Genomic DNA, 17055 nt, shown 5'->3' with positions numbered 1-17055 from the left:
GAGAGAGAGAGAGAGAGAGAGAGAGAGAGAAGAGAGAGAGAGAGAAAAGAGAGAGAGAGAGAAAAGAGAGAGAGAGGAGAGAGAAACACTGTTCGGCTGCCTCCCACACATGCCCTGGTCAGGAATTGAACCTGCAACCTAGGTATGTGCCCTGACTGGGAATTGAATCTGCAACTTTATTTTTTGGGGGGTGTACGGGATGACACTCAAAACTGAGTCACTTAGCCAGGGGTACCAATCTATTTTATGACCCTAGGAATTTGCCTATACAGAATGTTTCGTGTAAATGTGGTCTGGTGTCTGGCTTCTTTCACTTAACATAATGCTTTCTAAGTTCACCCCTGCTGTAAGGTTCTGACTTTATCATTTTGCATGTGGTTATCCAATTGCCCAGCACCATCTGTTGAAGAGACTAGTCTTTCCCCATTGTCTAGCTTTGGTTCCCTTGTTGAAAATTAATTAGCCAGGTGCTTGGGTTTATTTCTCCAATGCTATTCCATTGGCCTATAGGTATATCTGTATGCTAGAATCCCACTGTTTTGAATTACTCTAGCTTTGTAGTAAGTTTTGAAATCAGGAACTTTGAGTCCTCCAACATCAATTTTCTTTTTTAATACTGTTTTGGCTATCTGGTGACCCTATAGTTCCATAAGATTTTAAGTTCCACTTTAAATTTTCTGCAAAGAAAGCCATTGGGATTTTGATAGGGATTCTGCATTGGATTTATGGATCTTGCTGTACTGCCTGCCATCTTAACAATATTAAATCTTCCAATCCACAAACTCAGGATGTCTTTCCATTTACTTAAATATTCTTTCAGCAATGTTTGAATGCTATCATAAATGTGCCTGACACTGTGTTAGGTCTTGGGATAGAAAATGGCAAAACATACTTAGCTCCTATCCTTAAGACTTAACTAATGGGGAGTATTTTAATAAACAATGAAAGGTGTGAATAATTCCCTAATAAGAAATCTTTTTAAAAAAATATATATTTTATTGATTTTTTTACAGAGAGGAAGAGAGAGGGACAGAGAGTTAGAAACATCGATGAGAGAGAATCATCGACCAGCTGCCTCTTGCACACCCCCCACTGGGGATGTGCCCGCAACCAAAGTACATGCCCTTGACTGGAATCGAACCCGGGACCTTTCAGTCTGCAGGCTGATACTCTATCCACTGAGCCAAACCGGTCTTGGCTAAGAAGAAATCTTTTAAAAAAATATTTCTTTATTGATTTCAGAGAGGAAGGAGGTAGAGAAACATCAATGATGAGAGAATCACTGATAGGCTGTATCTTGCACGCCCCCTACAGGGGATTGAGCAAGCAATCCAGACATATGCCCTTTGCTGGAATTGAATCTGGAGCCCTCCAGTCTGCAGGCTGAGGCTCTATCCACTGAGCCAAACTGGCTAGGGCCCTAAGGAGAAATATTAAGATTCCAAGGAAACATTAAGCTGGAGGGTTTGGGAATAGCCTTGGGCAAGTTTCCTTTAAATGGAGATATGAAGAATGAGTAGGAGTTAGCAGGGAAAAGATAAGGCTCAAGAGAGAAAAATCGTACAGACAAAAAACCATACAAGATCATTTAGAGTAGAAACATAGAGTGTATAGTTAGAACAAGGGAGGGCATGGAACAAGATGAAACCAGAAAACTCCCCAGAGCCCAGTGATCACACAGAGTCTGGTGGGTGATGCTAATGGTTTTTGTTCGTTCTTTTTTGGTAAACAGCAATGTTTTAAGTAGCATTGTATATTCCCTCCTCTACTTTACTGGTAAAATATCTTATGTGCTCAAAGGACATCACAATCAACAATTAATTTCACCTGATAATCAGGCCCTCTTAGTATAAGGTATTTTATACCAAGGTTAAAGTCTCTACTTACAGTATCAAGAATTTCTTTGGTATGAGCTGCTGACAGGCAAAACCTGGCTCTGGACTCAATAATTGGGGTGGCAGGAAAACCCACCACAACCACTCCGATGTTCCGCTTCAGCATCTCCCGTCCAAAGGCGCTACAAAGGGAAAGCAAGGAAAAGATAGCAGGGAGAGTCATAAAGCATACAGTACACAGGTCCTGCAGGGCTGAATGAGTTAAACTCCTGAGTGACAGGAGCTGGAGACTTCTATGAGGAATTTCCTCTTCAAGTTAACATGGACAGTTCACAGAGACTTTTTTTTACTCAGTCCAAAAGTGGTTGTCTCCCAAATGGTTTTCTTCACAAAGGTGAAGAAGATAGTTGACAGAGACCAATTTTTAATGGGGCTTGTCTGAGTAATTTGCAGTTTTGGCCTTAAAGTGTCTCAGATTGTAACAGTGGTTCAGAGGCTTCAAAATGAACTAGCGTTTGAAACCTGGCTCTTGAAATGTTAGGCTTGGCAGTTTAAAAGACTCTTAAGGACGCAAAGGATCTGCTGTACCGTGGACTTCGGCTGGTAGAATGGCCGAGTAGCTCTAACCCCCCAATAGCAGGCATTTCTTTGGCTGAGGTGGGCCTCAATCTGCCTCTGGAATTCAGGGTTTCCTTTGGTGTTGGTGAGGCCAGCGCATCCCCAGGCTCCAGCTGCGTGAGTACCCAGCTCTCATTATCCCCCCACTTCAAGGCAACCTGGTGGCCTGTGACCTTGCTCCACTTCTGTACCTTGTCTAAATAACATAATTCTCTCTCATGTAAATTCTGTTATATTTACTAAATTATGTTCTTTGTCTTTGCCTCTTTTTGACTTACTTTAATCCTTTTTTTAAAATTTCCCCCTTAGCTGTTTAAAGTGTTAAAAAAAAAAAAAAAAAGAACCCACACATTTTAATTACATTAGCAACTAATTACATTAGCGCCAGCCAGTCCCCACTCCCTTGAGTACCAGTACAGTCTTCAAAGTACTTCCTTTGTGGGAGCAAGGGTTCAAGTGCCTGCATCTTCAGCTCATACTCCCAAACTGTCCAGTTACTTATTCCCATTCTGCTTCACTCTCTCTAAGTCTTAATTATGATGTACACAGTCAGCTTCACTGAGGCAAAACAGACAGAGTCCTTTGTAAAGAAAGGGTTCTAGAATCAGTCAGTCTTCCAGACCAAAGAACTCTTCCAGTTTATTCATGATAATTGCATTTCCAGAATGAGGAAAATTCTAAACCTCTGCCTTGGCTCATTTCCACCAATGCTTCTGAAGGCCACAAGGCCAACTGCCCATATGACTTCCTGTTGAAAACTAAACTTTTTTTTTTTTTTTAAGTTTCATTTTTTTTAAGTATATATTTTATTGATTTTTTAGAGAGAGGAAGAGAGAGGAATAGAGAGCCAGAAACATCGATGAGAAAGAAACATTGATCATCTGCCTCTTGCACACCCCCTACTGGGGATGTGCCCGCAACCAAGGTATTATACATGCCCTTGACTGGAATTGAACCTTTCGGTCCACAGGCCGACGCTCTATCCACTGAGCCAAACCGGTTTCGGCCTGAACTCCTCTTTTTGCCTCAGTGAGCACCTCTGCCCAATTTCCCCCTCATTATCATCATAGGAATCACCATATTTCCAGGTTTCCTGATTGAATTTTCCTTCCTATTCACTTAATAAACATTACTGAGTGGCCTCTGAATGCCAGGGACTTTGGTTGGTAACTGGGGATTCAAAGATGAATAAAATATTTGCTCCTTTAATGAATTCAATTAAACCTTATCCAATTTTATATTTAAGAACCAGTCAAAACTCTCAAATCTGAATTATTTTCTGTCTCTGGAACAATTTTGCATGTAATTACTTTGCAAATAATTATATTGGTTCATTTCATATTTGCTTTTCAAATGTCTTCTGGTTTTGTCATACACTGGAAGCCATTCTAGGACAAGGCTTCCTATTATACATACCCTGTACAAGCCAAAGAAGCTGGTGCAAGCTGCACTTCTTGATAATTAACATGGCCTGACCGCATAGCTCACTATTCGCCCTCATGGGCACTGCACTTCAGCTCCACTCACCTCCGTGCTATTCTTCCCTTGGCTAAGCATGTTCCTGCCTTATGGTCTTTGCACAGAAGCTTCTTTCTCCAGTTGGCTAACTCTCTCTGCTCCTTTAAGTGCCGATATCATCTTCCCTTCTCACCGAGGCTCACCCTGACCACCCCATTTAATGCTGTAAACTGCCAGCCCACAGGACACACTTAATGCCCCTTATCTGCTCTGTATTCCCCATTGCTGTAAACACCGTCTCACATATAACATAATTTACTTATTATGTTTGCCTGACTGTCGCCCCACTAGAATTTAAGGTCCACGGGAGAGGGATTTTTACTTTTGTGTTTTGTTTGCTGATCTATCTCAATCCCACAGAAAAGTGCATTAAACTCAAATGTATGTTTCATGAAAGACTAACAAATTAACATATTTTACAAATTGAAATATACTAATCAATGTCATATCTAGCAAATACATGTTAACATGAAGAAGTCAAGACAATTTTTCCTGAAATTACCTAATCCTGAGTCTCACATCACAGAAACTTTTAAGTCTAGAGAGACCAGTTTGTATCGTGCAATAAAACGTACCCGATTTTGGCTGGCATGTAAAGCATCAAAGGCACCACTGGAGAATCTTCATTCCCATAGATGATGAAGCCCATCTCTTTCAAACGTCTCCTGAAATACCTGGTATTTTCAGCTAATTGCTGTATACACGCTTTGCCTGGAAAATCATGGAAGAGAAATAAAATAATGCTAAGTAAAAAGGATAGCAATTGCCTCCATCTCCATTCTATCAGTCCTATAATTTATTTCTTCCTTTCCAACATAAAATATTTTTGCACAGCAAGCTGTATGAAATATAAATATATTTTGCTTTGTATTCTGTCATACTAGGTATTGACAACAGATTTTATAGTAATGCACAAAGTTTAACAACTAATATTTCCATCGCACATTAGCACCTCAAATATTGTCATCCCATTTAACAGCCTACCATCCCTTTGCAGTAGGTAGGATATTTATTTTCATCTTCATTTTATAGATCAGGAGACTCTCACAAAGGCGGTGATTGGCTGGTAGTCACATGGTAATAAGTGGCACAGCTGAGACTAGAATCTAGGTCTCTAAACTAAAATTCATTCCACCTAACGGTGCTGTGAACAATTTTACACATAAGACCAGAGATAGAGCCATGTAGAGACCCAAATTTTCCTCTTAAGAGTTTGATTTTAGGTTACTATTTCCCTAAAACTCCTACCAGACAGCAACAGCATATCCATTTACATATATAAAAACCTATGCGACTGGCTGACTGGTAGCTATGACTGACCACCATGGGGCAGATGCTCAATGCAGGAGTAGAAGCCACAGGCATCGAAACATGGAACAGACTGATGAATCTCAGAGGGAAGGTGGGAGGGGAGAGAGTGGGAAGAGATTAATCAAAGATCTTTTATGCATACTAGAGGCCTGGTGCACGGATTTGTGCACTGGTGGGGTCCCTTGGCCTGGCCTGTGGGGATCGGATCAAAACTGGCTCTCTGACATCCCCCAAGTGGTCCAGGATTATGAGAGGCCTCTAGTAATAATATAAAACCATGTTTTTAATCCCACTTTGTCCATCTTCCCTATAACACCAATGAGTAGAAACATACATTTCTCTAATTGCTAAGTGACTAAATGTTTGGCCTGTTTTTAACATTATGGTAGCTCAATCTATGAAGAGATGTCCCAACAACTGTTCTGTAATAGAAAGCAAGCCATGAGTTCAAAAGATGGTCTTAATTACGAATACACCCAAGTAGGAGAAGGTTTGCTGAGGAGGTTGAGGGAGATTGGAGAGGGTGAAGGAAGATAAATGGTGATGCTTGAAGGACACTTGACTTGGAGTGTTGAATACACAATACAATATATTATAGAATTGTACACCTGAAACTTATATACTTTTATTAACCAATGTCATACCAATAAATCCAATAAGAAAAAGTTTTGCAGTTATTTTCTCATATGTATTAGGAAGCCAGAAAATTAATTTAAAAAAAACAAACAAACATCACACAGTTCAAAAGATAAATCAATCAACCATAAATATAGATGATTAATATATTTTCTTAGAATTAGACTACTACTATATCCATCATTGATGGAAAGCTACTTTAGATATAGTTGCTACAAATAACCCAAAATTGCCCTAGCCAGTTTGGCTGAGGTGAATAATATCAGCCTGTGGACCAAAGGGTCCTGGGATTCAATTCCAGCCAAGGGCATGCAGGCTTCTCCCTGGCCCAGGCCCTGGTCAGGGTTCATGCAGGAGGCAATCAGTTGATGCGTCTCTCCCACATTTATGTTCCTCTCTGCTTTCACTCTCTCTCTTCTACTCTTCCTAAAAATCAGTAGAAAAATATCCTTGGGTGAGAATTAACAAATAACCCGAATTTAATATTCCCTGTGTAAATAATTTCAAGTTGACCGAAATATAACACTCAAACATAGATTATTTTAGTATGAATGCTAATGAACATCACTAAAATTATGATACAACTCTTAAAAATAATAAAACAGACATTAAAGTGTATTATATTTAAGTATATTAAGGAATGATGAGCCATGTACTTTAGAAATAGCAATATATGCTTACTCTTATTTAAAAGAAGAGAATTCTCTGGCCATGATAGCATACTAGTGACCAGATTATCTTCCTGCTATAAACAATAGAAAACTGAATGGAGTATATAAAACAATGGTTTCCAGGCACTGGGCCACAGGCAGTGGACTGAGAACGTTAACAGGAGGTGAGTCTTTGGATTGTCCCCACGCTACTTAGAGCAGGTCCCAATCTGTTGCACAGGGCGGGGAACCTAGTCTTGTCAGTTGAGGACACCAGAGATGGGAGTTGGAAAGGCTAAGGAGGCTAGGATTTGTTGGGCAGTGTACAGGAGAGGATGAGGAGGATCTATGGAAGAGCCCCTTGAGAGCCACTTGCAGAGTGCTGACAGCATAAGTATGAGAAGAAACCATCAGGGGCCAGGGAAGGATACACCAGAATGCAGCCAAATGAATTGGCAATAGTTTTTATTTTCACTCACCCACATGGAAAGACCTCAGAGGTATCACATTAGTAATGGAGCTAAATTAGTCTGTGATTGAAAGTTGTGCTGGGCTCACTCTAACAAACTTTAAAAGTGAGTCTCAAAAGGATCCAATTGATTTCAAGAACAAAATCCAAAATTATCAAAAGGAATATAACAAAATGCAACACCCAATAATGGAAATATATCTGACATACAGTAAAAACAATCCACGCATTCATAGAAATGGGAAAATATGACCTACCACTATGGAGAAAATTCAATCATCAGAAAAAGACCAGAAATAATAAGAGCAATGCTATTAAAATATGCTCCTAGCCTGGCGGGTGTGGCTCATTGGTTGAGCGTCCACCCATGAACCAGGAAGTCCTGGGTTCAATTCCCAGTCAGGGCACATGCCTGGGTTGTGGGTTCAATCCCCAGTAGGGGGCATGAAGAAGGCAGCTGATCAATCATTCTCTTTCATCAGTGATGTTTCTATCCCTCTCTCCCCCTCTCCCTTCCTCTCTCTGAAATAAAAATACATTTTTTAAAATGCTTCTATATTTTGAAAGGTAGAGGAAACGAGACAAGAAGATAAAGAAAACATATAAAAAGAAACAATTGTGCCGAAACCGGTTTGGCTCAGCGGTAGAGCATCGGTCTGTGGACTGAAAGGTCCCAGGTTCGATTCCCGTCAGGGGCATGTACGTTGGTTGCGGGCACATCCCCGGTGGGGGGGTGTGTACGAGGCAGCTGGTCGATGGTTCTCTCTCATCGACATTTCTAGCTATCTCTCTCCCTTCCTCTCTGTAAAAAAAATCAATAAAATATATTAAAAAAAACAATTGCTATAACAATGCTGATGAATCTCATAAGCATTATGTTAAATAAGCCAGTCACAGAAGACTATATACTAGTACACTGTATGAATTCATTTATATAAAAATTTAATGAGACAATTACAGTGACAGGAAACAGATCTGTGGTTGCAAAGGAATGGAGTAAGGATTGGCAGCAAAAAGGATATGACGAAACTTTTGAGGTGACAAAAATATTCTATCCCTTCATTGTAGTATGGTTACATGACTATACATCTGTCAAAACTCATGGAATTATACACTTAAAATTGGTGAATTTCATTGTATGTAAATGCTATCTCATTAAAGATGGTTTCTAAAAAATTGAGTGAACTTTGCATAATAGTGTACATTAATTTTTCTCATGCTCACTTTATCATTTTGCAACTTGCTATTTTCTTATCATACACCAAAAACCTTTTATTTAAAAGTCCCAAGAAATATATTCCAAGAATATCAAGAAAAATTATCAATAAAGAAATGTTAAGAGATTTAGAACTTAACTTATCCACTAACTGCTATATCATTTTAAATGTGTTTTTTTTAATGAAAGTGGAAATTTCACTCTCACCATTCATCATCTGTTCCCTGACAATAAGACTCCCCCCAAAAAATATATCTAAATTAACACATGTATACACAACCCGAAGATACTAGAAATAGGCATTTAAAATCCAACTTATATATCCTTTATATTGCTGAATAGTATTCCTTTGTACAGGTATACCAGAATTTCTTTATCCTTCAAACGTTAATGGATATCAGACTTGAGATTATCAACGTACATTTTGGCAGCTATAAATTCAGATGAAAAACAATTCTCTATTTCTAAGGACACTAATTCAAAAAGGTATATGTTCCCCTATATTCACTGCAACATTATTTACAATAGCCAAAAAACAGAAACAACCTAATTGTCCATCAATGAATGAGTCAATGAATGAGTGAATAAAGAAGATATGGGATGTGCGTGCCTGTGATGTGCACACACATAGTCTCAGTCATAAAGAAGATGAAAAATTTACCATTCTGTGATAACATGGATGGATGTTGAGGATATTATGCTAAGTGAAATAAATCAGATGGAAAAGAGCAAAACCTGTATGATTTCATTCATATGGAATATAAAACAAAAAGGTAATAAATTAATAAACATAATAAAACAGAAAGGTAGTAATCAGAGGGAAAGGAATGTGGGAAGATGAAATGGGTAAAGAAGGTCAAATATATGGTAACAGAGAGACACTAGTAAATTAATTTCAGAATGTTTAGCTTTGTTAAAAAAAATATAACTCTTAAAAGGTCTTTATCCTTGCCTAAGAGCACAGATGGTTACATAAGAAGTCACCATTCTTCTCTACTTTTCAAACATAAATCTTTATTTTTAAGTGCAATAAAAAGCATAAGAGCAATTTGGAGAACACCTCTATTAATTTCTCATGAACTTTACAACTGAATCTCACTCTGTGGTGGTCCTTTAAGACTGCATCAATATGGTTTGTTAGAATGAAACCATTTTTAGAACCTCTTTTATAAAAATCCACAGCTTGGCATGAAAAAATAAATGTGTGTCATTTATTTCTCAGAGAACCCAGCATATATCTTTAATAAACTTTATCTCAGGAAAGAAGTCATTAATTTGAAATTATCTATAGGTGGTGATAGAATTATTAGATTTAATTCCTTTAAGGAAACAGGAAGCTCTTTTAGGACAGAGATGGAAGAAGCATCACAATTATCTATCTATTGATAAACATGGTATAATGATAACTTTTTTTTTTTTTTAACAGAATGAGACTTATGTTTTATTACTCAAAAGAGCTCTTCATTTTTAAATTTATTTAGCTTTCTGACTCTGTGCTTATGCCTTCAACACTTTCACAACGATTTTCTGCTCCTCAATAAGGAAAGCACGCTTGATCCTGTCACGGACACATTTAGCACACATGGATCCACCATAGGTCCTCTGACGTGTTTTTTCGTTTTAGACAACCTCATTAGAACGTTAGGCCTCACAGCAGGAACTCCTCGGAGTTGGCCTGGGCACACACCACATGCAGATTTGGGTGCTTTCCCAACCTTCTTGGTGTGAAGGTAAACAATTCTATTACCAGGGGCTGGAGACAGTCTAGTTTTGTTCGAGGCTGTATTGTAGGACAGCCTCCGGCGGTATGTCAAACGCTGGACCATGGTGAATACCTGAAGTCACCGTCCCCGGAAGAGGAAAAGGAAAGCACTTGCGAGTTCAAAGGTCAAGCAGACTGCTGGTGTAGTGATAACTTTAACTCACTTTTACAAAACAGAATTAGATTTAGAGAACTATATTTATTATCCACTGCCAAATAGATTGTGAAGTTGTACCTCTTGTATTTCAGCCATTTTCAAAAGAAATATTTTAATCAAGTCTTAATCCAGAATAAAATTCTCAGCCATGTAATCTTAAGGTCTGAAAGAACTACGCTATTATTACTCATTTTGTCTTAAGGCAAAGAAAGTATAGAATTAGTGCTATTTACACAGAATTAATGTTTCAAAGAATATAGCATGTACTCACCTGCTTAAATAGTAGTATAATTTTCAATTTAGCTGATGAACTTTTTTATATAACATGACATAATCAACAAAATGTGTTTGAGTCTGAAACTTCAAAAATAACATTTATGGTTTTAACTGAACTTTTTCAAAATAAAGGACAGAAATATAAATGATGTTTAGCCAGAGTTGCTTTCCTAATTTATAGCTCCTAATCTTCTTAGATTTACTGGATATGCTGATATAATCTGCCTTCCTGGGGAAAATAAAATAAAATTACTGCTACTCTTCAGACTTATACTTTCTAGTTAATTATAACGGGCTGGGAAAATCTGAAATCACAGTACTTCTTTTCCTCTTCTCTTGTTCTTCCTAAAGGTCACAATCTCAAAGCAGATAAGGGTTTTCTAAATTTAGGGTCCCCCAAATAAAACAGCCCCCAAAATGGCTTCAGTTAGTTAAGGTACTTTAGGTGGGATAAAATATAGAAAAATTCTATTCATTGCCATGTTCTAATTTATACTATCAAAAACATTACATTGTGGATAGTTCTTATCTCTTTATTTTAATATTATATGTCAAATAAAGTATTAACTATCAATCATTTACTTTAACCATCTGTCCAAGGTCTTGTTTTACTATTTGGAAAATTGGTTTTTCTAATATATATATTACTTTGGTTGAATTATACTGCAGAGTAAAAAACAAATCGACATTTCTCTCTATCTCCTCCTCTCCCTCTCTAAAATAAAAAACTAAAAATTAAAATGCACACACACATACACACACACAGATGAAAAACAGAATAAGCCCAGATAGCCTCAGTGTTTACTCTGTCTATAGTAAGAATATGTCTCTACCGATAATCTAAAACTGGAGTTTATATCTTAAAGACCTTCTATACAAGTGTTTACAGTATCAGATAAGTCAAACTGCATGCAAACTATGTTTTCAAAGGCTAGTCCCATAGTAATTATGGAAGCTTTTAGTACAGACTCCTTTTAAGGCAAAGAAATATGTAATATAGCAAGACAATGCCAGGTTCGATAAGTGCTTTTTTCCCTCCCCTTTTCTAGGAAAGTAATTTCCAACCATAAGAAAATTATATTTGCTTCAGTTACTATTAGCAGGTCAACTACCAACCCACCTTACCTCTGACCGATGTTGCCTAGTGGTTGAGCAGCAACCCATGAATAAAGAGATTATGGGTTTGATTCCTTGTCAGGGTACATGCCTGGGTTGCAGGCTCAATCACTAGCAGGGAGCATTCAGGAGACAGCCAATCAATGATGGTTCTCTCTCTCATAGATATTTTTACCTCTCTCTCCTTCTCCCTTCCTCTCTTTCTCAAAAAAATCAATTAAAAAATAGCATTAAAAAGAAAGATATACCGAGGCCCTAAATGGGTAGCTCAGTTGGTTAGTGTCATCTTGATACATCAAGGTTGAGGGTTTGATTCTTGGTCAAGGCACATAGAGGAATCAAACAATGGATGCACAAATAAGTGGAACAACCAATCAATGTTTCTATCTCTGTCTTTCTCTCTAAAATCAATCAATTAAAAATAAAAAAATAAAATAAAAAATATATACTAAACCTGAACATACTAGTATGCCTACTCTATGACCCAACAATTCCATTTCTAGGTACATATACGCAACAGAATTGTGTACCAAAAACCCCCCCAGGTAAAACAGGTACAAGAATGTCACTCTTGATAATAGACAAAATCAATACACAACCCAAATGCCCATCAGCACAATGGGTAAATTATAAGAGTCAAACAATGGGAAACTAGGTAGCAATAAATATTTATTCCTACTAACATATGGGTGAATCTCAAAGATATACTGATGAATAATATGGCAGATTCAAAAGCAGGATTAAACATAAAGACTGTACATAAGCCTGGCAGGCATGGCTCAGTCTTTAATCATTGACATATGAACCAGAAGGTCACAGTTTGATTCCCAGTTGGGGCACATGCCCGGGTTGTAGACTCGATCCCTAGTGTGGGGAGTGCAGGAGGCAGCCAATGATTCTTTCTCATCACTGAAGTTTCTATCTCTCTCTCCCTCTCCCTTCCTCTCTGAAATCAATAAAAAATATATTAAAAAAAAAGATTGTATGTAAGATTTCATTTATATGAATTTCAAGAATGGGCAAGACTAATATACAGAGTGAAAATATTGGTTTATTTTTGGCAAAGAGGAATGAACAAGAAGGAGCACAAGACAGTCTTCTGGGACACTGGAAATATTGTATTCCGTGATCAGGTGGTGGTTAGATGAGTGTGTTTTTATTCATTGAATTGAATGCTTAAGATTTGTGCACTTCACTGTATGAATATAAACACTTACATAAAAATAAAAATTTAAATACTTGGAAAATCAACTGCAGTTAAAAATCTGGAATGAGCCCTAGCTGGTTTGGCTCAGTGGATAAAGCGTCAGCCTGTGGACTGAAGGGCCCCAGGTTCAATTCTGGTCAAAGGCACATGGCTGGGTTACAGGCTTGATCCTCAGTGGGGGCATGCAGGAAACAGCCAATTAATGATTCTCCCTCATTGATGTTTCTCTCTCCCCCTCTCCATTCCTCTCTGAAATCAATAAAAATGTTAAAAATTAAAACAAAACTAGAATGAAGTTGAAACTTCTGAAATCTCAATTCATAATCTTAACCCTTTGAACTCCGAACCATTCTGGACATTGGCTACCAGCTACTCAACGCTACTTTGCGGCGGACACGTGCGTTGAATTAACTCAACTCCCCGTAATCACTAATAAACTGCAATGTCCCCTGAGAGGGGACATCCGAGTGATATGCTAGAATTCCGATGTCCCCTGAGAGGGGACAGCGGAGTGCAAAGGGTTAAATATATCCAACTATTTTAATAATCACCCTTTTACCATGCAAACAAAAAAACCAAGCCCATATAGATTTTACAGTGATAGACTCAGGCATTCTCTTAGCCTTTGTTGTTTCAGTTAAATTAGAAAAAATAAAACTTTTTGATGTTGGGTGTTCCAGGAATTAAGACAGGAAAGTGTTATATCCTTGGGTCAAAAACAGCACTTCAGAGTTAAAGGCGGGAAACGAAAGGATAAAGAGCCTGGGCCTTACTCTTTCCTCCTTTCCTATTTATTTATTTATTTATTTATTTATTAATATATTTTATTGACTTTATACAGAGAGGAAGGGAGAGAGCTAGAGAGCTAGAAACGTCGATGAGAGAGAAACATTGACCAGCTGCCTCTTGCACACCTCCTACCGGGGATGTGCCCACAACCAACGTACATGCCCCCGACCAGAATTGAACCGGGGACCTTTCAGTCCCCAGACCGACGCTCTACCACTGAGCCAAACCGGTTTGGGCTCCCTTTTAAAATAATCAGATGAATAAATGCACAAATCTGACAATGTTGGCCATTTATTTTCTATCTTTCATTCCCATAAAGTCACCTTTCCCCCTGGATGTTTTACTACTAGGTGTTTCTTGTACATATTCAGCTAAGAGGGAGCGGTTGATGGAAGTCTGGCACAGTATTGGCAGCTAATGGTGTTCAGGCTGCCTACAGGAAGACTGCCTTTTAGTAGCGTGGTGGGACATTATAACTGAAACTTTCAGGATGCAATGGAGTACAGAACAAATGGTGACAGCAAAGAAAAAGTTTAAATGACATCACTGTAGTACTAAAGCATGGACCAATACATCATGCTCATGGAAAATGTCAATTTGGAATTTAAAAAGCTTAAACATCTCTGGGTGAGTATAATATCAACGTATAACAAAAATTCTCCTGAAATTGTAGGGGGAAGAAAGAAGTATTTTCTAGGAAGACTGGAAACTGAAATTCTGAAGGTCAAATATAACATTGACAGTAAGTAATAATTTTCTTAGGACCAACACTTGCTGAATTAGAAAAGAGGGATGGGCTTGTTTGGAAAGTAGAGGGCTTGAGTTCCATTTTAAAAGAGGCGAAATTGAGCAGAATGAGTACACACAGAGAGTTTAAGGAAGGCTGGACTGTACCAGGGCTTAAGATGTTCTTAAACTAAACAGACCTTATGTAAACAGAACATTCCTTACATGTGCAAGCGTATTCTTTAATAGTGAGAATTGCTGGGATTCCTGATTCCACTTAATCAGAAAATCATTTACACAAATAACTTTTAATTCTTTTAAGAAAAGGGAAGTAAGGTTGACAAGTGAACATTTAGAATTGATATTTACTAACTGTAATAAAAAAAATTTTTCTGAGGTCTCTGGGGTTTTTAGGATCCCAGAGGTTGTTCCATATTATCTTATATAATTAAAGCATGGTAGGGAAATTGTCCCCTAGACCAGGAGTTCGTCCAGGAGTTTGATCAGGGGGCGGGGCAGGCCAGGGAAAGGGAGGGAGGCCCCAGCTGGCTGCAGCAGGGGCAGTAGGCGGCTGGGGGAAGGGAGGGAGTACCCAGCTTACAGCTGGCAGCCTCTAGGGATCTGATCCAATTAATCCTAAGAGTGGGAGGCAATCAATTGATGTGTCTCTTTCACATTGATGTTTCTCTCTTTCTCCCCACCTTCCTTCCACTTTCTCTAAAATTCAATGGGAAAATATCCTTGGGTGAGGATTAAAAAAAAATATCCTTGAGTGATGATCAACTTTCATATCACTCTTTTATTAGATAGGATTTTTTAAAATCCTCACCAGAGGATATGTTTTAATTGATTTTAGAGAAAGAAGGAGGAAGAGAGAGAAAGGAGAAAAAAACATCAATGAGAGAAAGACCACAGAGAGAAACACCAATTGGCTACCTCACACCCTGACTAGGGGGTTGAACCCCCAACTTAAAATGTGCCCTGACTGGGAATTGAATTTGAAACCTTTTGGTGTATGGGAGGACGCTCCAACCAACTGAGCCACCTGGCCAGGGCTGTTCTACATCATTTGATATGAGGGACTTGAGCATCAAAGATCTTGGCATCCCCGGGGTCCTAGAAACAGTATTCTGCAGAAACCGAGGAACAATTATTAGTATATTTCAAAAGTAGACTGAAATGTGGTGCGGCCAAGCCCGGAGCAGCAGCTGCCAGGCTGGGAGCGGCCAGGCCCGGAGCAGCAGCTGCTAGGCTGGGGGTGGCCAGGCCCGGAGCAGCTGGGTTGGGTGCGGCCAGGCCCGGAGCAGCAACTGCCAGGCTGGGAGCTGCCAGGCCCGGAGTGGCCGGGCCCGAAGCAGCCAGGCCCAGAGCAGCTGGGTCGGGTGCAGTCAGGCCTGGAGCAGCAGCAGCCAAGTCCAGAGCAACTAGGTAGAGAGCAGCAGGGACCAGACCCGAAGCAGCTGGTTGTGGAACGGACCAGAGCAACAGAGGCCAGGCCCGGAGCAGCCAGGCCCAGAACAGCTCACTCCTCACCTGCCCCTGCCCCACGGCTGCCTCTCAGACATGGCTGGAAACTTTTGTGGGAACTTGAGGGTCTGCTGAATCAAGTGATGAAGGCTTAGATCTGGATGTGTTGAGTTAGTATAGGGCTGGGGTGTTGATCTGTGAGTGCCTTGGGTGGGGCCTGGATGAGGCTGGTTGACCTATTTGGAAATGTCTTTTGTGTGAAGTGTATCATTGGTCATGTGGAGGTATTATTGATATGAGAAAATGCTAAGTAACTGATTTACTATCTGAAAAAAGATTTACTATCGGGGAAAGGGAGGGAGGAAGAGACTGAACATAAACTGTGCACCTATGGATGAGGACAATGGGGGATGGGAAGGGGGCGGAGGGTGGGGTGGGAAACTGGTGGAGGGGGGAAGAAAAAAAAAAAAGTAGACTGAAATGAATCTTGTCTAGGAGGGACAGACCAACTAGAATCAGGAAAGGCATCAAGGAGTCAAAATTTTTTACTGCAACTCTTTGCATAGATTGTCTTCTAATTTTCAGCCCTGTTTATTTATCTTCATCCTTCCAAGTCATTTTTGTTTGGCTGATCCATCTGCTATGTCTGACTATTAAATCCAGGTGAAAGGAGATAGGAATCATGCTAAGTTTAAGTAAGAACAATCCACAGGCTCTGGTGATTAAATACACAGGGAATAAAGAAGGATAGAAAATACAATAATAGAGATTCCTTGTTTTGACCACTTCATGAATAGTGATGTCACTATCTGAGATGGAGAACATAAAAGAAAAAACAGGTTTGAGAGGAAACAAATAGAAAAGGCAAGAAAACTTTAGAGAAACAAAACTCAATTTTTATAAGCAAGTATATGTAGAATCTAAAGGCTTAAAATTAAGTAAGTCAAGCTACTGCTTCCAAATTTGGATTGTATATTGAAAGCTAATTACTAGGGTGATGAAAAGATTCTGGAAATGGATAGTAGTGATGGTTGCACGACATTGTAAAATGTACTTAATGCCAATGAATTGTGAACCTAAAATTGGCTAAAATGATAAATTTTATGTTATGTATATTTTACCACAATGTTCATTCATTACAAGTTATTTTTTAAATTGAGACATAATTCACATACTATGCAACTAACCCCATTTAAAGTATACAATTCAAAGTTTCTTAGTATATTTACAGAGTTGTGCAACCATCACAATAATTAATTTTAGAACATTTTCATCATCCCTCCCAAAAAATGAGAACCCATT

General features: G+C 38.8%; 1 protein-coding gene and 1 pseudogene across 4 annotated transcripts in view; both read right to left on the bottom strand.

Moving 5' to 3' along the window:
• Window positions 1–17055, bottom strand: part of SPTLC2 (serine palmitoyltransferase long chain base subunit 2) — a 93565-nt gene that overhangs the window by 2475 nt on the left and 74035 nt on the right. For 3 of the 4 annotated variants that reach the window (XM_036430271.2, XM_036430258.2, XM_036430262.2), the window contains exons 10-11: window positions 4547–4682; window positions 1888–2017 (exon numbers count right to left, since the gene is read on the bottom strand). In XM_036430271.2, the coding sequence (XP_036286164.1) occupies window positions 1888–2017; window positions 4547–4682 (266 nt within the window). Of the gene's footprint in view, window positions 1–1887; window positions 2018–4546; window positions 4683–10603; window positions 10678–17055 lie in introns of those variants that run through there. The other variant, XM_036430297.2, reaches the window with a different exon arrangement.
• LOC118714899 lies at window positions 9698–10153 on the bottom strand (annotated as a pseudogene).

This window comes from Pipistrellus kuhlii, unplaced genomic scaffold (genome assembly GCF_014108245.1).
Source record: "Pipistrellus kuhlii isolate mPipKuh1 unplaced genomic scaffold, mPipKuh1.p scaffold_m20_p_1, whole genome shotgun sequence".
In the NCBI taxonomy this organism is placed as follows: Eukaryota; Metazoa; Chordata; class Mammalia; order Chiroptera; family Vespertilionidae; genus Pipistrellus; species Pipistrellus kuhlii.
This window is presented reverse-complemented; position numbering and strand designations above follow the sequence as displayed.